The sequence below is a fragment of the Tursiops truncatus genome, chromosome 7 (assembly GCF_011762595.2).
Source record: "Tursiops truncatus isolate mTurTru1 chromosome 7, mTurTru1.mat.Y, whole genome shotgun sequence".
Taxonomy (NCBI): Eukaryota; Metazoa; Chordata; class Mammalia; order Artiodactyla; family Delphinidae; genus Tursiops; species Tursiops truncatus.
This window is the reverse complement of record NC_047040.1, coordinates 33,823,660-33,848,949: the sequence shown is the minus strand read 5'-3', so window position 1 is coordinate 33,848,949 and position 25,290 is coordinate 33,823,660. Positions and strand designations below refer to the sequence as shown.

Genomic DNA, 25,290 nt, shown 5'->3' with positions numbered 1-25,290 from the left:
GAATTCGCCTGCAAATGCAGGGGACACGGGTTTGATCCCTGGTCCGGGAAGATCCCACGTGCCACGGAGCAACTAAGCCCACATGCCACAACTACTGAGCCTGCATTCTAGAGCCCACAAGCCACAACTACTGAGCCCGTGTGCTGCAACTACTGAAGCTCGCATGCTCTAGGGCCTGCGTGCCACAACTACTGAGCCTGCATGCTGCAACTACTGAAGCCTGTGAGCCTAGAGCCTGTGCTCCGCAACAAGAAAAGCCACCACAATGAGAAAGCCTGTGCACTGCAATGAAGAGTAGCCCCTGCTCACTGCAACTAGAGAAAGCCCATGCACAGCAACGAAGACCCAATGCAGCCAAAAACAAACAAATCAAAACAAAAACCATAATGATGACCATTCACAGGTTGCAGATAACAATGTTGCCACAGATTGCGAGACCCATCTGTGGCCCAAAGCAATAACCCTGTCAACACCTTGACCCCCAAAACACTCTCAAACATGCACTTAAAACAGGAAAGCTGGGCTTCCCGGGTGGCGCAGTGGTTGAGAGTCCGCCTGCCGATGCAGGGGATGCCGGTTCGTGTCCTGGTCCGGGAGGATCCCACATGCCGCGGAGCAGCTGGGCCCACCGGAGCGGCTGGACCTGTGAGCCATGGCTGCTGAGCCTGCGCGTCCGGAGCCTGTGCTCCACAATAGGAGAGGCCGCGTACCGCAAAAAAAAAAAAACAGGAAAGCAACCACAGCTGTTGACAAAAGTACTTTATGTGCTCAATTTTAAGACATCTTTTTCATTTTTTTCTGAAAATGGGATATGATTATTAGAAATAGGAGTAGTGGGTTGTGATGTAGTTATCATGGCCTACACATGCACCAACTTTGCCAAATCACAGAACATTCAAAGAGAAGGTGATGTAGCTGAATCACACACTGGGAGGAGCCATCAGTCACATGCCAAACATCTCTCTGTCAAAACTTCCAGCTAACTCTTAAGAGAAACTTTTTGATGTCTAGCAATATGCAATTCAAATAAGGAAAATATGAACTATAAGGTTAGGAACTGTGGGAGAAATAAAAAGATTCTTCAAAATGTGAGTTCTAAAGACACGCAGAAGTCATATTCAAGAGTATGGATTTCAGAAACTAGTATGTCAACATAGTGACATGCATAATAGTTTATGGCCAAAAGAGATTTCAAAGAATCTTTTCTAAGTTTAGAGTCGGACAGTGAAGGCTTATACTTCAACTTTCATTATGATAGAGGGAAGAAAGTGTTATATAATTTTATGAGTAAGGTACACCACGGTCATTCTGTAAAAACAAAAGTGTATACATGAATTATTCTTATTTTCCCCCTAAAAAGGTGGTGTTAAATTCATCATAAATTTTTTAATCAAGAAAATGTATTAGTACACAGTAGGAACTAGAGAAGAGACACAAGAGAAACTCTCATTTCACAGCCACTAATTCTTCTGATAGTGTTTAGAAAATAAAGGTAACTGTGAGAGAATACCACAATATTTGATAGTTCTAAATATACATAGATCTTCAGGGCCTATACTCTCTCTATAGCGCCCAAAAGAGAAAACAGACTTTTCTGGTTCTCAGCCTAGATATTAGGTCCCACCTGTGTGTGTGTGTACGTGTATGATTGATGAGTATGTTTGTTTTTGTTTCTATGGTTTATTATTTTTTGGATGAGAGAGAGATGTGGGATCAATTATCACTCAAAGTTCCCTAAATCTGACAAAAATATAATTATCTGAAGAGTTTAACAAAAATACTGGTTCCTAGGCCCCATTCTCAGTTTCTAAGTTAGCGGATCTTAAGTGGGGCCCAAGAATCAATGTTTTAAAAAAGTATCCCAGGTAATTCTGATGTAACTAGCGTTTGGGAATCCCTAGCAGAGACATTTTTTCTGTGAATCAGGATGTTTTCCAAAATTTCAGTGATTATTAGAATGCTTTTCTGACTCATAAAAATGAAAAATTCATGAATATGTTTATCAGAGAGGACCATTTTCTACACATGTTTTTTGACATTAAATAGTTTTCATATGAAATAAAAAATAATTTGTACATGTTTATTGAGGTTTAGTCATACATACCACATCGCCAAATGGCACCAAAGTTGGTGCCTCAGGTGTCACTTCTAGTTCTTTACTTTCAGACCCTTTAAGAGTTTTTCTCAGCATCTACAATGTAAATAAATTAAGACTTTATAAGGCAGAGAAGAATATAATTAGAAAAGATATTATACTTCAACAAAACTTTTATGAGCATCTAGTATCAGGTATTATATATTTTATAACTTATATTCTATGACTTGAAAACGCCTCACTAAGTTTATCATTAGCAGAGAAACGAAATGTGTACAATTAAATATAAAATAATTAAGGGAATTATGAGAGAGGAGAGAAGTACATAATAGCATAAACAATGAGTTCTCCTTGTTAACTAAAAATGATGGTCTTAATCTAATGTGGACTAGGTCCTGTATCCCACAAATGGCAGTAATCCTGCTTGCAAATTATTCCAATATTCCTTCAGTTATCAGCCACTGAAGGAACTGGAATTTAATCCTTTGGAATAGTAGGTACAGTGGAAAGGAGTAATGAACAGATGGCTTTTGGTTTTTGGTTGTGTGATCTCATCCAGAGTAACCCTACTAACTAATATTTCTGGGCTAATAATTAACTTTGTTCTTAAGGGCTCTGGTCACAACACATAATGGTTAGCGTTTAAAAATTACAAGACATTTTAATATAGACTTGTATAGTAAAGAGAAAGGGATGGGAGGGGAAAGGAGAGGAAGGGTGAGGGGAATAGTGAACAAACCGTCTATTAAAAATCTAACCTGAAAAGGAGAATTGTATTTATTCCCAACCTTTGCTGAACTTGAATCAACATGGCCTTATTTCCAAACAATAATTTCCCAGGAATCTTTGTCGTTATGTGTCTTTCAAGAATCGCTTGTTTAATTTTTATAGTATGTAATAAATGTAATAAATCCTTATTATGTTGAAAATTTTGTTTTAAAGTACAAAACAAATACTTTCAGTGTACTGAAAACACTTGTTTTATACATCTTGGATCACTTTGTTATTGCTGCACCTGACTGGCTTAATGTTTTTTTTTTTTATATACATGATTAAATCATAGGTTAAGCTAACTGGATGACAATTACTGTACAAAAATTGTTGTATTTTTTGTATTGTTGCAAATACAAAACAACAATTGTTGCAAAAATATCAACCTGTGGACAGTGTATGTGTATTTAATATGGAACCTCATATTTTCTAATGTTTTAATGATCTTATTATGGAAGTCTACTTTGAATATGCATTTTAAAAAATACAAAATAATTGGGGAAAAATCCTTTAGAATACTAATACTCAATTTATCCTTAACAACCTGGTATTTTATACTTAACAATCCCTCGTTTTCTTACCTTTTTACTTTTCCTTCCTCATATGAGCAGAGCTCTCTCCAATGGCAGCAGCATGAACAAAACAACTCTTTGCCAAAATTCTATTAGAACCTTGAACAAAACTTCTAAAGGCTAGTCTCATAAAGCCTCTGATACCACCTAGAATTTCTCTTGAACCTGCAGAGAATTTTAATTTCAGTTAATTCCACTGTGCCTTTCCTCTCTGCTGCTTTGGGCCCCCAAAGCAGAAGTTCCTCGCGGCACTTCTATTTTAAAGTCTGAACATTCACTCACATTGCTCTGCGCTTCCTCCCCAGTGGCCTTTCTGGCCCACTCTCCCCCATTCCACAGTTTCTTTGAAAACCTACTAGCCTACATGATTACCTTTTCCTAGGATGCTCCCACTCCTAGAACTAATGGCAAGCTCACTATTCTTACATCAATTAACATTCGCTAATGTGCTGGCAGGACTATATGCCTGGCACTTTGCTGATTCCAGCTTGAGACGTTCCTGCCCTTCAGAAGTTCAGGCTGGTGTTGAAGACAGGTAACAAAACAATGACAGTTTCACTATAAGAAAAACAAATGCTGAGGAGAGAAAGTTTTATCTTTACTCATTCTCTACACAGATCTTATACGTGGAAAAAGAATGATTTATTTGATTGGTCAGACACTGCCATTCATTGTACAAGCTACAGGTGCATGGAATTCTTAAGTCTAAAAGAGATGTTTTAAATCATCTTTTTCCCTGCCCAAGCTCAGGAGCAATGACTCCTTTTCACACTGTGTGGTTCTCTGACCCCATGAAACAAGACCACTCACAGCAGGGACCAAAGATTATTCTCTAGAGTAGCAGGAGAAAATATTAGAATTTTCCAACTTCTTTAACAAATATGAAAGTAAGCACATAGAGACGACTATAAGCAGTAGACAAATATTCTGAGTAAAAGTGTGAGTTTCACACTCAGAGGGGTTCATATCAGTGCCCTCATGCTTTCGGGGTATTGCATTTGCTAGTTAAATGGGTTGACCAATTACATTACCTTGAACAGTATTTAGTCTACTTTGCAAATAGATGAGAACTGATCGCAAGAAATTTCACGGCAAAGCATTTTTAAAAGTTGGCAAACACAAAGATGCATCATGCAGTTTGGTTTTATAAAAAGATAAATGTTGCAGTTTGCTAAACTTTTCTGTGATGACTGTCAGTAGTATATAAACTAGCAACTATTTAAAAATATATACTTCTCTGTCCTTTCAGAGTAAGGTGGTGACATTTTAATGAGTGTGAAAATAACTATCTTTTTGAAATAAACTCAAGAACATCTTAAAAACTATTGAAAATATCTCCTTCTAATGTAATTTTATATGTGTGCAAATGTGTTATGAGTACCCTAGAAGCTCACAGTATCACATTTTAAAAACTTAGAAACACTTTTCTTATTTGTTTAAAAATCTCACAAATGAAGAGTTTCAGCAGGTTAACAGACCATTTTTCCTTGTAAATATAAAAAGACTGCAATGCATTCCAAAGAGTTTACCGGAACTAATTAATCAGAGAAGTAACAGTTTACTCAAAAACTGTGAGCTAAAAACTTTGAATAACATAATAGAAATGAAAAGTAAGTACTGTGATTTACTAGGCTCAACCAAGATGCATCTCTTCCATTTGGAATTTCAAATCTTTAAAGGTACCTTTTTCAAATACAACAGCATTAAAAACCAAATACTGAAATAAATTTGTCTTAGAACCAGACCTTCAAATCACTACATCACAAAGTATTAAATCATGCTTTTCTAAATAAAGTAAAACTCAAAAATTAAAAAAAATCATGCTTTTCAAAAACAGTGATGCTTATTGAGTTTTGTACCACTAATAAACAAAATATAATTAAAATCATTTTTAGAAGTATTGCTTATTTATCATTTTAAATTTTTGTATATTATAGAATTTATTAAGTAAATTGCAGTACATTTATGTAATATATAAATAAATATATAAAACACTGGTGATAAATGTTCATATGTTTTTTATTGATAAGATTGTGCAATCAAAGAAATTTGGAGAATACTGCTAAAAAGTCACATCTAGGGCTTCCCTGGTGGTGCAGTGGTTGAGAGTCCGCCTGCCAATGCAGGGGACACGGGTTCGTGTCCCGGTCCGGGAAGATCCCACATGCCGCGGAGCGGCTGGGCCTGTGAGCCATGGCCGCTGAGCCTGCGCGTCTGGAGCCTGTGCTCCGCAACGGGAGAGGCCACAACAGTGAGAGGCCCACGTACCGCAAAAAAACAAAACAAAAACAAAAAATAAAAAAGTCACATCTAGATGCCTATGCCTTGCTTTCCTAAATCTGTCTTTCCGGAGGCTTTAAGCTGCCAGTTCCCATGTGTATGCACACCTCGGCACAGTCTGCTCAGAATGAAGGAGGCTCACTTTCTCCATCTGATAGCTCCACTGCCTTCAATATGAGATGGAGGTAAGAATTCCACAATAGTTTTCAGTTTTGACTCATCACCAGAAAGCCTTGGATAAAGCTGATAATACTTAGTTCCCTATTTGGCTGCCCACTTTTCTGAAAATACTAACGGTCACAACTCTGGAGCAAAAGAGGAACAAAGGTTAATATTCCAGTACCAAGCCCCATTCAGGATGCCTACAAACTATCTCTTAAACACAGGGCAAATACGGGGAGTGAGGAGAAAGAGTGTTAGGGAAGGAGAGATGATGATACTTCAAGTGGGTCTGAAGAAGTAAAAAATTAAGAACTAGGGGGAGAGGAGCCTAGTCAAAATAAATAAGTGTAAAAGCATAAAGAAGCAAGGCACAGTTTATATTATGCCATATTTATATACTATACATAATTATATTATACTTAAGTATACATGCTTATATGTAAATAAGTATACATACTTACATATAAATATTAAATATTATATTATTTTATTTTTATATTATGTAATATTATATAACATATAAGTTTATATTATATATAAATATACTATATAAATATATATAATTCATTTCCTCAAATTAAGCTATAGTTTCATGCAATCAAAGTCCCAACAAGTCTTCCTATGGAAACTGATGAGCTTTTCCAAGACAATCTCAAAGAAGAAAAACAGGATGACATAAAATTAAAGAAATAAAGGTATTATTTCTTAATCTCTAATGGCATTAGTACAAGGATAGACAAATGCACCAAAGAAACTGACTAGAGAGTCTGGAAACAGACCCACACATTTATGGACACTTCACTTGTGATAAGGATGGAACCACAGAATAGTGGGTCAAAAACATTCTCAACTGGGTTAAACAGAAATCTCCACACAAAAGAAAGAAGGAAGGAAGAAAGGAAGGAAGGAAGGAAGGAAAGGAAGGAAGGAAGGAAGGAAGGAAGGAAAGGAAGGAAGGAAGGAAAGGAAGGAAGGAAGGAAGGAAGGAAGGAAAGGAAGGAAGGAAGGAAGGAAGGAAGGAAGGAAGGAAGGAAGGAAAGGAAGGAAGGAAGAAAGAAAGAAAGAAGGAGGGAGGGAGGGAAGGAGGAAGAGAGAGAGGAAGAGAAGAAAAAAGAAAAGATCAAAAGGAAAAAAGACCTGACTTGTACCTCACAGTACATACACACAAAATCAGTCACAGGTGAATTTGTAGATCTCAGTGTGAAAGGAAAAACAATTAGAAGATAATATAGGAGAATATTTCCATGACATTGGGGTAGCAGATTTCTAAAACAGAACACAAAGAACAATAAACACAAAGAAAGTCTGATACATTAAACTACATTAAATTTAGTAACTTCTACTTATCAAAAAGACACCATTAAGAAAGTGAAAACATAAGCCACTGACTGATTTTTGCAACATGTTTAGTATAATTGACAAAGGGCCTATAACTAGAATGTATACACAAATTTATACAAACTAATAAGAAAAAGGCAGACAATACAACAGAATAATGGGGAACATACTTGAACAGGCACTTCACAGAAGAGTTATAAGATCGCTAATAATCATTTGGAAGGGAACATACCCTCATTAGTCATCAGGGAAATGAAAGCTAATACCACAAAGAGATACCACAACACATCCCTCAGATGGCTAACCATAAAGAGCCTGACACTATCAAGTGGAAAGATTTGGAGTATCTAGAACTCTAATACACTGCCAGTGGGAATATAAGTTGTTATATTTTCTTTGAAAAACTCTTTGGTATTTTGTACTGAAGTTGAACATATACATACCAATGACCCAGAAATTCCATTCCTAGATATATTCCCAACAGAATGTAGGCATATGTATAACATGTACAAGAATGTTTCAAACTATTACTCACCACAGCCAAAAAACAGAAACAACCCAAATATCCATTAACAATAGAATGGCTCAGCTCCCAGCCCCCCACCCGCCCCGGTGGGTGAGCAGACAAGCCTCACAGGCTGGTTGGCCCATGGTCCAAGAAGGGATTTGAGGTCCTGAGGACCAGCTACCCCTCAGGGTAGTGTTTTTCCTTATGGCAAAGTTTTAAAAATAGAGGGAGAAGATATTCAATTAAGATAGAACTCAAAAGATACCTACATTCTAGATTAAGAGTCATTTGCCTTTGGCACCTCAGGCTGGTGCAACTACACGCCGGCCTCTGCTGCCACAGGCTCACCCCGCATTCCGTACCTCTCCCTGCCCCCCGGCCTGAGTGAGCCAGAGCCCCCAAGCAGCTGCTCCTTTAACCCGCTCCTGTCTGAGCGAAGAACAGACACCCTCAGGCGACCTACAGGCAGAGGCGGCTCCAAATCCAAAGCTGAGCCCCGGGAGCTGTGCGAAAAAAGAAGAGAAAGGGAAATCTCTCCCAGAAGCCTCAGAAGCAGCGAATTAAAGCTCCACAATCAACTTGATGTACCTGCATCTGTGGAATACATGAATAGACAACGAATCATCCCAAATTGAGGAGGTGGACTTTGGGAACAACGATATATATATATTTTTCCCTTTTTCTCTTTTTGTGTGTATGTGTATGCTTCTGAGTATGATTTTGTCTGTATAGTTTTGCTTTTACCATTTGTCCTAGGGTTCTATCTGTCTTTTTCTTTTTAATTACTTCTTAAAAATTTTTTCTTAATAATTTTTTTAATTTTTTTATTTTAATAACTTTATTTTATATTCTTCTTCCTTTCTTTCTTTCTTTGCTCCCTTTTATTCTGAGCCGTGTGGATGACAGGCTCTTGGTGCTCCAGCCAGGCATCAGGGCTGGGCCTCTGAGGTGGGAGAGGCAAGTTCAGGACACTGGTCCACAAGAGACCTCCCAGCTCCACGTAATATCAAACAGCGAAAATCTCACAGAGATCTCATCTCAACGGCAAGACCCAGCTCCACTCAATGACCAGAAAGCTACAGTGCTGGACACCCTATGCCAAACAACTAGCAAGACAAGAACACAACCCCACCCATTAGCAGACAGGCTGCCTAAAATCATAATAAGGCCACAGACACCCCAAAACACACCACCAGATGTGGACCTGTCCACCAGAAAGACAAGATCCGGCCTCATCCACCAGAACACAGGCACTAGTCCCCTCCATCAGGAAGCCTACACAACCCACTGAACCAACCTTGGCTACTGGGGGCAGACACCAAAAACAATGGGAACTACAAACCTGCAGCCTGGGAAAAGGAGACCCCAAACACAGTAATTTAAGCAAAATGAGAAGACAGAGAAACACACAGCAGATGAAGGAGCAAGGCAAAACCCCATCAGACCAAACAAAAGAGGAGGAAATAGGCAGTCTACCTGAAAAAGAATTCAGAATAATGATAGCAAAGATGATCCAAAATCTTGGAAACAGAATGGAGAAAATACAAGAAACGTTTAACAAGGACCTAGAAGAATTAAAGAGCAAACAAACAGTGATGAACAACACAATAAATGAAATTAAAAATTCTCTAGAAGAGATTAACAGCAGAATAACTGAGGCAGAAGAACAGATAAGTGACCTGGAAGATAAAATAGTGGAAATAACTACTGCAGACCAGAATAAAGAATGAAAAGAATTGAAGACAGTCTCAGAGACCTCTGGGACAGCATTAAACACACCAACACTCGAATTATAGGGGTCCCAGAAGAAGAAGAGAAAAAGAAAGGAACTGAGAAAATATTTGAAGAGATTATAATTGAAAACTTCCCTAATATGGGAAAGGAAATACTAATAAAGTCCAGGAAGCACAGAGAGTGCCATACAGGCTAAATCCAAGGAGAAACATGCCAGGACACATATTAATCAAACTATCAAAAATTAAACACAAAGAAAAAATATTAAAAGTAGCAAGTGAAAAACAACAAATAACACACAAGGGAATCCCCATAAGGTTAACAGCTGATCTTTCAGCAGAAACTCTGCAAGCCAGATGGGAGTGGCAGGACATATTTAAAGTGATGAAGGAGAAAAACCTACAACCAAGATTACTCTACCCGGCAAGGATCTCACTCAGATTTGATGGAGAAATTAAAACCTTTACAGACAAGCAAAAGCTAAGAGAATTCAGCACCACCAAACCAGCTTTACAACAAATGCCAAAGGAACTTCTCTAGGCAGGAAACACAAGAGAAGGAAAAGCCCTACAATAACAAACCCAAAACAATTAACAAATGATAACAGGACCATATATATCAATAATTACCTTAAATGTAAGTGGATTAAATGCTGCAACCAAAAGATATACACTGGCTGAATGGATACAAAAACAAGATCCGTATATATGCTGCTGAGAGTGTCTTTTACCCACTTCAGACCTAGGGACACATACACACTGAAAGTGAGATATGGAAAAAGACATTCCATGCAAATGGAAATCAAAAGAAAGCTGGAGTAGCAATTCTCATATCAGACAAAACAGACTTTAAAACAAAGACTATTACAAGAGACAAAGGAGGACACTGCATAATGATGATGGGATCAATCCAAGAAAAAGATATAACACTTGTAAATATTTATGCACCCAACATAGGAGCACCTCAATACATAAGGCAAATACTAACAGCCATAAAAGGGGAAATCAACAGTAACACAATCATAGTAGGGGACTTTAACACCCCACTTTCACCAATGGACAGATCATCCAAAATGAAAATAAGTAAGGAAACACAAACTTTAAAAGATACATTAAACAAGATGTACTTAATTGATATTTATAGGACATTCCATCCAAAAACAACAGAATACACTTTCTTCTCAAGTGCTCATGGAACATTCTCCAGGATAGATCATATCTTGGGTCACAAATCAAGTCTTGGTAAATTTAAGGAAATTGAAATTGTACCAAGTATCTTTTTCGACCACAATGCTATGAGACTAGATATCAATTACAGGAAAAAATCTGTAAAAAATTAAAACACATGATGGCTAAACAATACACTACTTAATAACCAAGAGATCACTGAAGAAATCAATGAGGAAATCAAAAAATACCTAGAGACAAATGACAGTGAAAACACGATGATGCACAACCTATGGGATGCAGCAAAACAGGTTCTAAGAGGGAAGTTTATAGCAATACAATCCTACCTTAAGAAACAGGAAACATCTCAAATAAACAACCTAACCTTACACTTAAAGCAATTAGAGAAAGAAGAACAAAAAAATCCCCAAAGTTAACAGAAGGAAAGAAATCATAAAGATCAGATCAGAAATAAAAGAAAAAGAAATGAAGGAAAGGATAGCAAAGATCAATAAAGCAAAGATCAAATACCTTCTTTGAGAAGATAAACAAAATTGATAAAACATTAACCAGACTCATCAAGAAAAAAAGGGAGAAGATTCAAAACAATAGAATTAGAAATGGAAAAGGAAAGGTAACAACTCACACTGCAGAAATACAAAGGACCATGAGAGATTACTACAAGCAACTACATGTCAATAAAATGGACAACCTGGAAGAAATGGACAAATTCTTAGAAATGCACAACCTTCCAAGACTGAACCAGGAAGAAGTAGAAAATATGGACAGACCAATCACAAGTAATGAAATTGAAACTGTGATTAAAAATCTTCCAACAAACAAAAATCCAGGACCAGATGGCTTCACAGATGAGTTCTATCAAACATTTAGAGAAGAGCTAACACCCATCCTTCTCAAATTCTTCCAAAATATTGCAGAGGAAGGAACACTCCCAAACTCATTCTATGAGGTCACCATCACCCTGATACCAAAACCAGACAAAGATACTACAAAAAAAGAAAATTACAGACCAATATCACTGATGAACATAGATGCAAAAATCCTCAACAAAATACCAGCATACAGAATCCAATTACACGTTAAAAGGATCATACACCATGATCAAGTGGGATTTATCCCAGAGATGCAAGGATTCTTCAATATACGCAAATCAATCAATGTGATACACCATATTAACAAATTGAAGAATAAAAACCATATTATCATCTCAATAGATGCAGAAAAAGCTTTTGACAAAATTCAACACCCATTTATGATAAAAACTCTCCAAAAAGTGGGCAAAGAGGGAAACTACCTCAACATAATAGAGGCCATATACGACAAACCCACAGCAAACATCATTCTCAATGGTGAAAACCTGAAAGCATTTCCTCTAAGATCAGGAACAAGACAAGGATGTCCACTCTCACCACTATTATTCAACATAGTTTTGGAAGTCCTAGCCACGGCAATTAGAGAAGAAAAAGAAATAAAAGGAATACAAATTGGAAAAGAAGAAGTAAAACTGTCACTGTTTGCAGATGACATGATACTATACATAGAGAATCCCAAAGATGCCACCAGAAAACTACTAGAGCTAATCAATGAATTTGGTAAAGTAGCAGGATACAAAATTAATGCACATAAATCTCTTGCATTCCTATACACTAATGATGAAAAATCTGAAAGAGAAATTAAGGAAACACTCCCATTTACCACTGCAACAAAAAGAATAAAATACCTAGGCATAAATCTAAGAAGACAAAAGACCTCTATGCAGAAAACTATAAGACACTGATGAAAGAAATTAAAGATGATACCAACAGATGGAGAAATATAACATGTTCTTGGATTGGAAGAATCAATATTGTGAAAATGACTATACTACTCAAAGCAATCTACAGATTCAATGCAATCTCTATCAAATTACCAATGGCATTTTTATGGAACTAGAACAAAAAATCTTAAAATTTGTATGGAGACACAAAAGACCCCGAATAGCCAAAGCACTCTTGAGAAAGAAAAACGGAGCTGGAGGAATCCGACTTCCTGACTTCAGACTATACTATAAAGCTACAGTCATCAAGACAATATGGTACTGGCACAAAAACAGAAACATAGATCAATGGAACAAGATAGAATGCCCAGAGATAAACCCACGCACCTATGGTCAACTAATCTATGACAAAGGAGGCAAGGATATACAATGGATAAAAGACAGCCTCTTCAATAAGTGGTGATGGGAAAACTGGACAGCTACATGTAAAAGAATGAAATTAGAACTCTTCCTAACACCATACACAAAAATAAACTCAAAGTGGATTCGAGACCTAAATGTAAGACCGGACACTATAAAACTCTTAGAGGAAAACACAAGAAGAACACTCTTTGACATAAATCACAGCAAGATCTTTTTTGATCCACCTCCTAGAGTCATGGAAATAAAAACAAAAATAAACAAATGAGAGCTAATGAAACTTAAAAGCTTTTGCACAGCAAAGGAAACTACAAAGAAGATGGAAAGACAACCCTCAGAATGGGAGAAAATATTTGCAAATGAATCGACAGAGGATTAATCTCCAAAATATATAAACAGCTCATGCAGCTCAATATTAAAAAAACAAAGTACCCAATCCAAAAATGGGCAGAAGACCTAAATAGACATTTCTCCAAAGAAGACATACAGATGGCCAAGAAGCACATGAAAAGCTGCTCAACATCACTAATTATTAGAGAAATGCAAATCAAAACTACAATGAGGTATCACCTCACACCAGTTAGAATGGGCATCATCAGAAAATCTACAAACAACAAATGCTGGAGAGGGTGTGGAGAAAAGGGAACCCTCTTGCACTGCTGGTGGGAATGTAAATTGATACAGCCACTATGGAGAACAGTATGGAGGTTCCTTACAAAACTAAAAATAGAATTACCATATGATCCAGCAATCCCACTACTGGGCATATACCCAGAGAAAACCATAATTCAAAAAGACACATGCACCCCAGTGTTCACTGCAGCAGTATTTACAATAGCCAGGTCATGGAAGCAACCTAAATGCCCATCGACAGACAAATGGATAAAGAAGATGTGGTACACATATACAATGGAATATTACTCGGCCATAAAAAGGAACGAAATTGGGTCATTTGTTGAGACGTGGATGGATCTAGAGACTGTCATACAGTGAAGTAAGTCAGAAAGAGAAAAACAAATATCGTATATTAATGCACGTATGTGGAACCTAGAAAAATGGTACAGATGAACCGGTTTGCAGGGCAGAAGTTGAGACACAGATGTAGAGAACAAACGTACGGACACCAAGGGGGGAAAGCCACGGGGGTGAGGTGGGCATGGTGGTGTGATGAATTGGGCGATTGGGATTGACATGTATACACTGACGTGTATAAAATTGATGACTAATAAGAACCTGTTGTATAAAAAAATAAATAAAATTCAAAACTTAAAAAAAAAAAAAAACGAATACTAAACTAGGGGCTTCCCTGGTGGCACAGTAGTTGAGAGTCCGCCTGACGATGCAGGGGACACCGGTTCGTGCCCCGGTCCGGGAAGATCCCACATGCCACGGAGCGGCTGGGCCCGTGAGCCATGGCCGCTGAACCTGCGCGTCCGGAGCCTGTGCTCCGCATCAGGAGAGGCCACAACAGTGAGAGGCCCGCATACCGCAAAAAAAGAAAAAAATCACCACAAACTTGGTAGCTTAAACAACAAAAATTTATTCTTTCACAGTTGTGAGGGCCAGAAGTCTAATATCAGTCCCCCTGGGCCAAAATCAGACGTCAGCAGCACAATAATTCCTCTAGAGGCTCTAAGGAAAAATCCATTCTTGTCTCTTCCAGCTTTTGGTGACTGGCCAGTGTTCCTTGGCTTGTGGTCACATCATTCCAATCTCTACCTTTGTGATCACACTGGCTTCTCTTCTGAGTGTGTCCAAATCTCCCTCTACTTCTCTCTTATAAGAACATTTGTGATTACACGTAGGGCCCATCAGATAATCCAAGATAATCTGCCCATCACAAAATCCTAAACTTCACTGCATCTCCAAAGTTTATTGCCATATAAGATAACTACTGACAGCTATAAACGGTTTTATGCTAACAAATTAGACAATTTAGATTAAATGGAAAAATTCTTACACATATTACCAAAACTGAATCAAGAAGAAAGACCTATAACAGCTAAAGAAATTTAGTTAGTAATTAAAGCTCTTCCTACCAAGCAAATCAAAACAAAAACAAAAAATCTTAGACCCAGATTGTTTCACTGGTGAATTCTATAGAATACTTAAGAAATAATAACAATCCTTCACAAACTCAGGGAAAAAAAATAAAAAGAAGAGGAAAGAACACTTCCCAAGTTATTCTATGATGTCAGTATTACATTAATACCAAAGCCAGACAGACATCACAAGACGAGAAAACAACAAATCATTATCCCTTACGAATACAGAGGTAAAAATCCACCACAAAATATTAGTAAACTAAACTCAACAACATATTAAAAAGGTCCATATACTATGACAAAGTGGGATTTTTCTATCTGAAAATCAGTGTAATAAAATTAATGTAAAAAGCCACATTAATAAATGTGTCCAGTAAAGGACAAAAATCACATGATCATTTCACTAGATGCAGAAAATGTATTTGACAAAATCCAAAATGTATTTTTAATAAAAAACTCTGAACAGACTAGGAATAGATGGCAAATTCTTCAACATCGTACTCAATGGTGAAAGGCTGAACGTTTTCCCCTTAATATCAGCAAGGCAAGAGTGTTCACTCTCTCTACTTTTAATCAACATTATACTAAAGGTTCTAACCAGTGCAGTCAGATAAGAAAAAGAAATAAAAAGTATCCAGATTTGAAAGAAAGAAGTAAAAATGTCTTTATTTGCAGGTGACAAATTCTGTATATAGAAATTCCTAAGAAATCCACTAAAAAAAAGAAGAAGAAGAAAGAAACTACTAGAACTAATAAATGAGTTCAGCAAGGTCTCAGGATACAAGGACAAAATATAAAAATCAATTGCATTTCCATATAATAGCAATGAACAACCTGGAAATGAAATTAAGAAAACAATTACATTAGAAATAGCAGCAAAATAATAAAATACTTAGGAGTAAATTTAAAAGAAGAAATGTGACTAGTACAATGAAAACTACAAAACATTCCTGAGTGAAATTAAAGATCTAAACGAATGGAAAACATTCCATGTTCTTGGCTAGAAAGATTCAATACTGTTAAGAAATCAATTCCCAAACTGATCTACAGAGCCTACAAAATATACAAACCACTAGCTAACTTAATCAGTATATGGGGATTAAAATGCAAATAGGAAAGGACAAGACTTTTGAAAAATCATAAAAGACTATTTGCAGACCTGCAAATATATTTTAAAACCTAAATGAAATGTATAATTTCCTAAGGAAATACCATTTAACAAAATTGATGCTGTTAGTGGTAAACAGTTCAAACAGACCACTTTCCATAAAAGAAATAGAAGGAAGCTAGCAACGAGCTATCACCACAAAAAAGTGCCAGGACCAGGTGGTTTCACAGGGAATTCTACCAAATTCAAAAACTAGGTATACCATGGCACCACTAAAGAAAATTTTCTTATTTTTTTATGAAGCATAGCACTGATACCTAAACCCATAAAGAAAATTATAGATGAATATAACATAAATATTGATACAAAGATACTAAACAAAATAATAAAAACAGAATATCCAGCACCACAAAGAAAATAATATGCAATAACCAAGTGGGATTAATTCTAGGAATGTAGTTGGTTCAATATTAGGAAATTTATTGATATAAAACACCACATCAACAGATGTAAGGAGAAGAATTATGCAATTATCTCCATACATGTTTAAATGGCCTCTGACAAAATTCAACACCCTTTCCTGTTAAAACACTCAAGAAAATAGGAATTAAGCCAGTCTTGAAGCTACTATTTCATTTGGTGGGGAAACATTGGAGGTATTTACAAAGATCAGGAACGAGGCAAGGTTGCCTACTGTCTCCACTACTATTCAACATGTTACTGGTGGCATGAGTCAAAGCAGTTAGGTAGGAGAAATCAACTAAAGGCAAGAGAATTGGAAAAAAAGAAGTAAAACTATCTCTAATTGAAGATGATCTGATAGTATATCTAAAATCCTAGAGATTAATAACAATACTAACTCAAATGTTTAAAAAAATTAAACAAAGAAGAAGGACATGAACTTAACATACAGAAATCAACAGCCTTAATATACATAAATAATTAGAGGATATAAAGTAGAAAAAGCCCCACTTTAGGAACAATCTTAACAACAAGTGTGCAAAACTCTTACGAGGAAAACTTTAAAACACTTCTGAAAGTCACAAAAGTAGACTTGAATAATGAAAAGACATCTCTTTGTTCTTGGATAGGACAGGTCAACATCATAAAGATGTCAGTTCTACCTAACATCAATTTAATGCAATCTTTATTTTTAAAAGAACAAGCTTCCTTGTTGAGATAAACAAGTTAATAATAAAGTGTTTTTATTAAAAGTGAGAATAGGGCTTCCCTGGTGGCACAGTGGTTGAGAGTCTGCCTGACGATGCAGGGGACACGGGTTTGTGCCCCGGTCTGGGAAGATCCCACATGCCGCGGAGCAGCTGGGCCCGTGAGCCATGGCCGCTGAGCCTGCGTGTCCGGAGCCTGTGCTCTGCAACGGGAAGGGCCACAACAGTGAGAGGCCCGCGTACCGCAAAAAAAAAAAAAAAAAAAAAAAAAAGTGAGAATAGTCAGGAAATCATTGGAAAAGAAATCTACAAGGGCAGGGGGAGGGGTGGGGAACCAGTCTTACCAGACATTAAAACACACTGTAAGTCTTTAAAATAAAATAGTATGGTCTTCAGTACTTTTCCCAAGGTGTATTCATGAAATACTTGAAATGCTTTCTAAAAATGACTGACTTTGGGAAATGCTGTATTCCATATTCCCTTCTTCAATATTCATAGGGCATTTAGCATGTTAAAGATTCTTGCAACAAAGTCAATATCTTTGCTTAAAAAAGTAGTATGGTCTTGGTACATGAACTGATAAACAGCAATGGAATAGAATAGGAAGTCCAGAAAAAACCAAATACATGTGGTAGCTTATGTATAAAACTTATGTATACAGGTGGCATCTCAAAACACTAGGGCAAAGATGGATTTTTTAAAAAATAGATGGTGTTGAGACATCCATTTGGGAAAAGAAAAAAAATTAAATCCAGACCTCATACCACACAGTCCAAATAAATCAGGAATCTAAATGTAAAAATGATACGCAAGTACAAGAAGGCAAAATAGGTAAATTCCTTCATGACCTGGGCATATGTAAATAGTTTTTAACTAAGACACAAAATTCAGATGCAATAAAAGATTATAAACTTGACCTCATAAAATTAAGAATCTTTTGCATGGCAAAAAGTACCATAAAAGTCAAAAGACAACTGTTGAATTGTGAGAAAATATTTGTAACACATATCACAGATGCAGATCTAATAACCCCAATAAAGAACTTTTGAAAAACTGAGGGGGAAAAGAAAAATGATAGGAAAATGACTCAAATGGGCAATTCACCAAAAAAAAAAAAAAAAGATTTTAAAAGGGACTTTAAACATACAAAAAGATATGTTATGGCCTCATTTCATGCTACTCTCCCTCTCATTCACTATGCTCCATGAACAGTCCAAGCTATAGAAACTTCACACTTGTTTATTCGTATGCTCTCCGCCTCCATCTCCCCACTCTTTAAATAGCTAGCTTCTTCTCATTTTCAGGTTTTCACTTAAAAGCCACCTCCTCAGAGGCCTTCTCTGATCGCCTATCCAAAGTCCTATCTGTCCCTCCACAATGATTCTCTATCATAGTGCCCTTTTATTTCCTTAGAACAACAGCCTAATCTGTAACTGTCTCTACAATTCAAATGTTAGCTTCCAAGGGAAGGTGCTTTGCCTGTCTTGATCACCGTTGTATCCTCAGTGTCTAGCACAAAGCTTGATACATATTTCAAAGTAAATAATGAGAGATTGGGAAATAACATAACAGATTTCAGGATTTGGGAGGTGAAACTCAGAGTGAAGGCAAGGTCCAAGATATAGAATTGCAGTAAGCTGCTGAAAGGAATTAAGGCCATTCAAAGAACTGATGTCAAGGTGAGGGATAGATTATCCACATTTTCACTAAAGTCATCAACTACAGTATCCCTTGATCTGAGCACTATCTCTAGCTAATCCTTCCAGTTCTCTCAGTAATTTACATTTGATAACCTTTTAAAAATCTCATTGAGACCTCCTTTCTCTTTCACCCAGTTTATAAACTCTTCTAGCTCCACTTGCCTCCTTCTGCAGCCTACATCCTCAGTGTATAATCCCCACATCAATGCCTAGCCTTTTCCTCTATCTGCAGTAATTCTCAAGCATGAATCTAAGCATCACTTGGGATAGTTTAAAATCTGAGCATATTCCCAGGCCCCCACTCTTCTGGATTCAGTAGGTCTAAGGTGGAGGTCCAGGAATCTAGGTTATAACAAGCACCCCCAGAAAGTTTGGACACCGGTGATCCAAAGATAAAATAAACACCGCTCTGGATGAAGAGATGCCCTTCTTCCTATCCCCGGAGAACACCTCCACCTGTACTCTAGAGCCCATACTTTTCCATCCCTTCAGAGATCTTACTTTATTGGCCTCGCTCCCCACTACGTCTGTAATCTCACCTTAAATCCTGATAGCCAAAACTATTTTTTCAGCAAAGCACATCTGATCCATGTCATCCCCCTGCTTAAAACCAACCGTTTCCTATCACCTGTAGCAGTGGTTCTCAACTTTGAATATACTTGAAATCAAATGTGTTCTAAGCACTATCTACAAATTACTGTTTTCCAAATATACTGAGAGATGTGAGACATCTCTGAGAGATGTATTTGTTTCCAAGTTTTAAAAAACTTGTACAGAAATTACTAAACATTTTGTACAGAAAATACCAGACATATTTATATAGCTGTTCTTATTACCCTATGATAATCCGCTTTCAAGAAATCATGTGCCATACACACACACACACACACACACACACACACACACACACGCCAAGAAGTCATAGAAAAGACGACCTTTTGCCAAATATATAAGTTCCATCTGTGGTGTACTGATGCATAGACAGCATTTACAAAATTGAAGAGGGTCATCCATTCCATGTTCAACGATCTACATCATGTATCTTATAGTAGTTGTTATAATAATTTAAATAGCATATAGTTATCATATTACTCTAAGTTTACTGTATAATAAACATCTACGTCACGTAAACTCATTCCTCTGGATCTGTATCTGAAAAGAATTCATTTATGAGATCATTATAACTAAATCCAAGTGCACATTTAATTTCCTAAATTCTTTTTGCTGTTCTACCAAAATGTTAAAATATTCTATGGTCAAATAATTTGGGAAACCAAACTCGGGTAAACAATGTACCTTGCATATATGTGCCCTACTCTTTTTGAATGTATGTAGATGCTGTTTTATCTATTAGCAAATTCCATCAACAACACTGCCACATGGTAGCTTTTTTATCATTATAGATTTTCCCAGTCAGCAGATACTAAAGAGCCAGCTACTTTTATTGTGGAGAGATTTCTTTTTTTAAACAACAAAAAGGTACCCTCATACTCAAAAAAATTGGAAACCACCATTCTACAGAATAAAAGTCCAAATTCCTTAAGAGGACATACAACAAGCACCTCCTATGGCCTAGATTTCCAAACATACTTCTCTTAACACAAACTCTGCAATTTTTTCTTGTATTATCCTAAAGCTAAACCTTAATATGCTCTCAATTTATCATAACAGTGAGTCAAGATTCTAAGTTTTTAGAATTAAGACGGTACTTTACACATCAAGTAATTCAACTCCTTAAATTTATAGAAAAGTACATCACCTTCTTGTGTACCATTTGTTTCCTGATAAATACTGTACTATTTTTTAATAACTTAAGACCAATAGAGAATGTAAAATTTCCTAATAATGCTCTAACAAACTTTGAAAAAGTGAGTTTCAACTTGATTCCTCTTTTCCATTTCCTCTATGCTCTGGCAGTACCACTAAATGGTAATTAAACTCAAGAGTTTCACACATTTCAAAAACAAATTTACCTAATTAAGAACAGGAAGCCAATAAATCACTTTGCAGATATGATAGAGTTTTGCTCCCACAGGTTTATCTGTAAGAACCTCAGGAATTGAAAACAGAGGTAACTAAGGTTTCTGGAGTTTAGCCCTTCAACCATACAAATGAATTCCCAATGATGATAATGATGATGATGACAGCAGCTAACATTTATTAACTCTTTACTTTGGACTGTATTAAGTCCTTCATATCACTACCTCCTTTAGTTTTTCAGACAACCCTCTAAGGTAGGTAGTAATTACTGTCTTCACTTAACAATTAATAAAACGGGGCTCTGACCAATTAAATAACTGTCAGGGTCCCACAAGTAAACTTTTCCTCAGGTGTTACCGCTCTCCAAAACGAGCGCATGTTTCCCTCCCTCCCATCAGCACGCATTGACCCCTTGGTCCTTCCCAACTCTCTAGGTGGTCTGGTAGGGGACAAACTCCTCCACCAGGCCCCCACTTACATTCAGCAGCCGGTGCCCAGGACCATCCTTGGCCTCGTCTTTGGGCCGATTCAAGGTCTTGCCCTGCTCCTGGATGTTACGGGTTGCAGAAGAGAACACCGACCCTCTAGCATGTGTGTTTTCCAAGTTGATACGGGGAATCCTCTGAAGTATCGGGGCTGTGTACAGGGAATGGACCCGCCCGCTGCGGTTATGTGCTGTGCTGGAAACCTTGCGCACGTCTCGGGGCGGCTCCATCCCTCCATCCGCAGCTGGGCAGGTCTGCGCACTAACCAACCGACGACCTGCTACTGCGCAGGCGCAGCCCTCTCCCCGCCTTTCCCACGCTTTTCCTGTGCACGCAGCAACCCACCGGCGCCCCGCGTGACCCACACGTTCGCGCCAGGCTTCTGCCCCAGGCTAGCTTTGGGGGCGTGCTAGTTAAGCGAGCCTGCAGGGTCAGCGGCAAGTCCTTGCCCAGGCCGTTTAAGTCTCCCTTTGAAGGAAGTCAGAGCAAGCTTGTGGACAACAAGGCTCCTCAGCACGGGGATTGAACTTGGTTCGTTTCTTGCCTGCCCCTTAACCCATCATAAGCCCTCTTCTCCCTACACCTCCTTACACTATCCCCTGCGCTCCAGATGTTGTATTTCCAACAGTCTACGTGGACATCTTTACTCGACTGTCCCATAGACTCATAACACAACACGTTAATATTCATCTTCCCTCTCAGACCTCTAATATGTTCCAAACGTAGTTAATGTAGCAATGTCATATCCACAAAAGCTTAAAACTTCAGACACAGTTTTGAATTCTAACCCTAAATATCTGAACCCTACTCTTTCTGTGGCACCTCGTCTAGGACATCTCACACACAGATGCCTGGAATGGTTTACTCATGGGTCTCCTGGCCTGCTGTCATCCACTCTTTCCACTGCTCCAGTGTTAATACAGCTTACCTTTTAAAGCATACAAACTTTCAGAGTTTCTTTATTGGCCACAAAATTTTAATTCCATAATATGTAAAACCAGGGACTCCAAAATGCCCTTTACACCTCAGGATCATTACTTATGGCCATTCTATATGGAATCTATTTTTCTTTTATTCAAAGGCCACCTCAGAGTTCAGCCTTAAGTTTTATAACCCCATACACATACCCCCAAAGCAGAATTAATTGCTGTCTCCAAGCTGCTACTTGGCATATCCCTATTAGTGGGCTCACACTATTAGAATTAGTTGTTAATTTCAAAAGATAGAGTTCTTTGGGGGCAGGAATCTGATCCTCACCTTTCACTCTTCAGGGTTCATGGCACAATACCCCAATGCCCTTGATACATGTTTGCTGTCATTCTGAGTCTGTGCTGTGTCGTGTTTAATCACTGTTCAAAGAGACTTGCTGTCCACCAGCACACTCTGACTTCCTTAGGGTTCATGTGATGCAACAACAAAAATCTAACCTAACTTTAAACAAACCTCTAGCCCTAACCTCCAGTCTACAGGAAATTCAGGAGGTAGAGAAACAAACTCAATGATACTTTTACGGGTAAAAAAAATCAAACAAATAAAAATGTAGGTGGGACTATTTTTAAAAACTGATTTGGATTCTTCATACACACACACACACACACACACACACACACACACACAAAATATCACGGGGGAATGTAGAATGGTATGGCCTCTCTGAAAAGAGTTTGGTAATTTCTTAAAAAAACTAAGCATGGAACTACCATACAACCCAGCAATTGCACTCCAGGGTGTCTATCCCAGAGAAATGAAAACTCACATTCACTCAAAAAGCTATACACAAATGTTCACAGCAGCTTTGTTCATAATAGTCAAAAAGTGGAATCAGCTCAGATGTCCTTCGACAGGTAAGTGGTTAAACTTCAATACATACCTTGGATCATGGCTTTGCAATAAAAAGGAATGAACTATGGCCATACAACATGGGTTAATCTCCAGGGAATGCGCTGAGCAGAAAGAAGCTAATCCCAAAAGATTACACACTGTACGATTCAACTTATAACATTACTGAAATTACAAAATTTTAGAAATAGAAGACATTAGTGATTGCCAGGGCTTAGAGTTAGAGGTGCAGGGAGGGGAAGTGGGAAGGAGGTTGTGTTTATAAAAGGGCAGCATGAGAGATTCTTATGGTTTTTGGACTTGTTCAGTACCTGGGCTGTGGTGCTATATAAATGAACCCTACACAATTGATAAAATTGTATAGAACTTAATATATACAGACACACACAAGTGTGTACAAGTAAAACTAGGGATATGTAAAACTAGGGATATCTGAACAAGATTGGTAGATCATGTCAGTGTCAATATGCTGGTTGTGATATTATACTATGAATTTTGTAAAATGGTATTTGGAGGCACTGGCCAAGTGTACAAAGGATTACTCTGTATTATTTAAGTTTGCATGAATCTACATTTATCTCAGTAAATTTTTCAATTAAAAAATATCATGGGGGGGCTTCCCTGGTGGCGCAGTGGTTAAGAATCTGCCTGCTAATGCAGGGGACACGGGTTCGAGCCCTGGTCTGCCGCGGAGCAACTAGGCCCGTGAGCCACAACTACTGAAGCCTGTGCTCCGCAACAAGAGAGGCCGTGACAGTGAGAGGCCCGTGCACCGCGATGAAGAGTGGCCCCCGCTTGCCACAACTAGAGAAAGCCCTCACACAGAAACGAAGACCCAACACAGCAAAAATAAATAAAATAAATTAATAAACTCCTACCCCCAACATCTAAAAAAAATATATATATATATATATCATGGGGGAGAAAAGATGAGACCATTTTAAATTTAGATAACAAACTGAAATGCGTAAACCATGACTAGATCTTAAGAGACATCTGGGAAAATTTGAGAATGGATTGAAATTATTGTTTTTCCAACTGTTTGAATGATATTGTGCTATGCAGAAAAATGTTCTTTTTGGAGGATGCATGCTTAAATATTTGGGTGAAGTGACATGATGTTAGCAACTTACTTTCAAAAGATTTACCAAGAGAAAGGATGTATAAAGAAAGAAAGCAAATGAGGCAAAAATTTAACAATAATCTAAGTTGATATAGATTACAGTTGCTATTACATTAGTCTTTCAACAATTTTACATTTGATAGTTTCCAAATAAAAATCCCTCAGAGCTCACTCACGTGTATAGCCTTTTCTTTGTCTCCACTTCCACCAGTAGAAATCCTATCCATCCTATAAAGGACCTGCACATACCCCTTACCTGAAATACTTCCCTAGATTCTTCAACTCCTATGCCTATCTCTGTCTTTTGACTAGATTATGAGTCACTAAAAGACAGGTACCATGTTTTATTCATTTTCTTTCTTTTTTTTTGTCCTCTCACAAACCTAGCAATTTGATCAAGATCAAATCAAGTCATCTATTGCAATCCAAGCTTTGTTTCATAATAAATTACAAATGGTACACGTAGGCCAGAGATCCCAAATGCTGGCTAGTCTACTGGCTATATCACAACCACTTGGCATACCTTTTTCTAAAAGACAGTGTTCCAGGTACCATCTCAGACCCAATGAATCTGAATCTCTGGGAATGGAGCATAGAAGCCTATGTATATTTTGTTCTGCCTGCGGGGAGTGGGGAGAGGCAGGTATTAATTACCGAATATTTTGCACCCAAAAAACAATGACAAAAACCCCACTGGGGATCTTGCTTTTTGACACCTCAGGAACTCTACTAAGTATACCACTCTACCCAACATGTGATGTATGGAGAAAGGTGAGAAAAATTATGATTTTGAGCCAATCATGGAGACATACATTAGCAACAAACTTCCTCCAAGTTTCTCAATCATCATGGCCAAAAGTTTTTTGATAGATACCACTGTGTTTTCCTTGATGAAAAATTTGTACAGCTCCACCAGATTCCACGGATTGGGACATGGACATCTTTGGGGGACAATATTCAGCTCACCAAAATCCCCCACATTGGTTCTTTCATGTTTCTCCTTGACGACATTGTTCAG

The 25,290-nt window shown here is 37.7% G+C and overlaps 1 protein-coding gene across 2 annotated transcripts in view; it reads right to left on the bottom strand.

Annotated features, from left to right (window-relative positions):
* The window catches only part of C2CD6 (C2 calcium dependent domain containing 6), a 142,517-nt gene extending 118,532 nt beyond the window's left edge, over nucleotides 1–23,985 (bottom strand). For both annotated transcript variants that reach the window (XM_073807394.1, XM_073807395.1), the window contains exons 1-2: nucleotides 21,304–23,985; nucleotides 2,105–2,191 (exon numbers count right to left, since the gene is read on the bottom strand). In XM_073807394.1, the coding sequence (XP_073663495.1) occupies nucleotides 2,105–2,191; nucleotides 21,304–21,540 (324 nt within the window). In that variant the 5' untranslated portion in view covers nucleotides 21,541–23,985. The remainder of the gene's footprint in view (nucleotides 1–2,104; nucleotides 2,192–21,303) is intronic.
* Nucleotides 23,986–25,290: the final 1,305 nt, after the last annotated feature.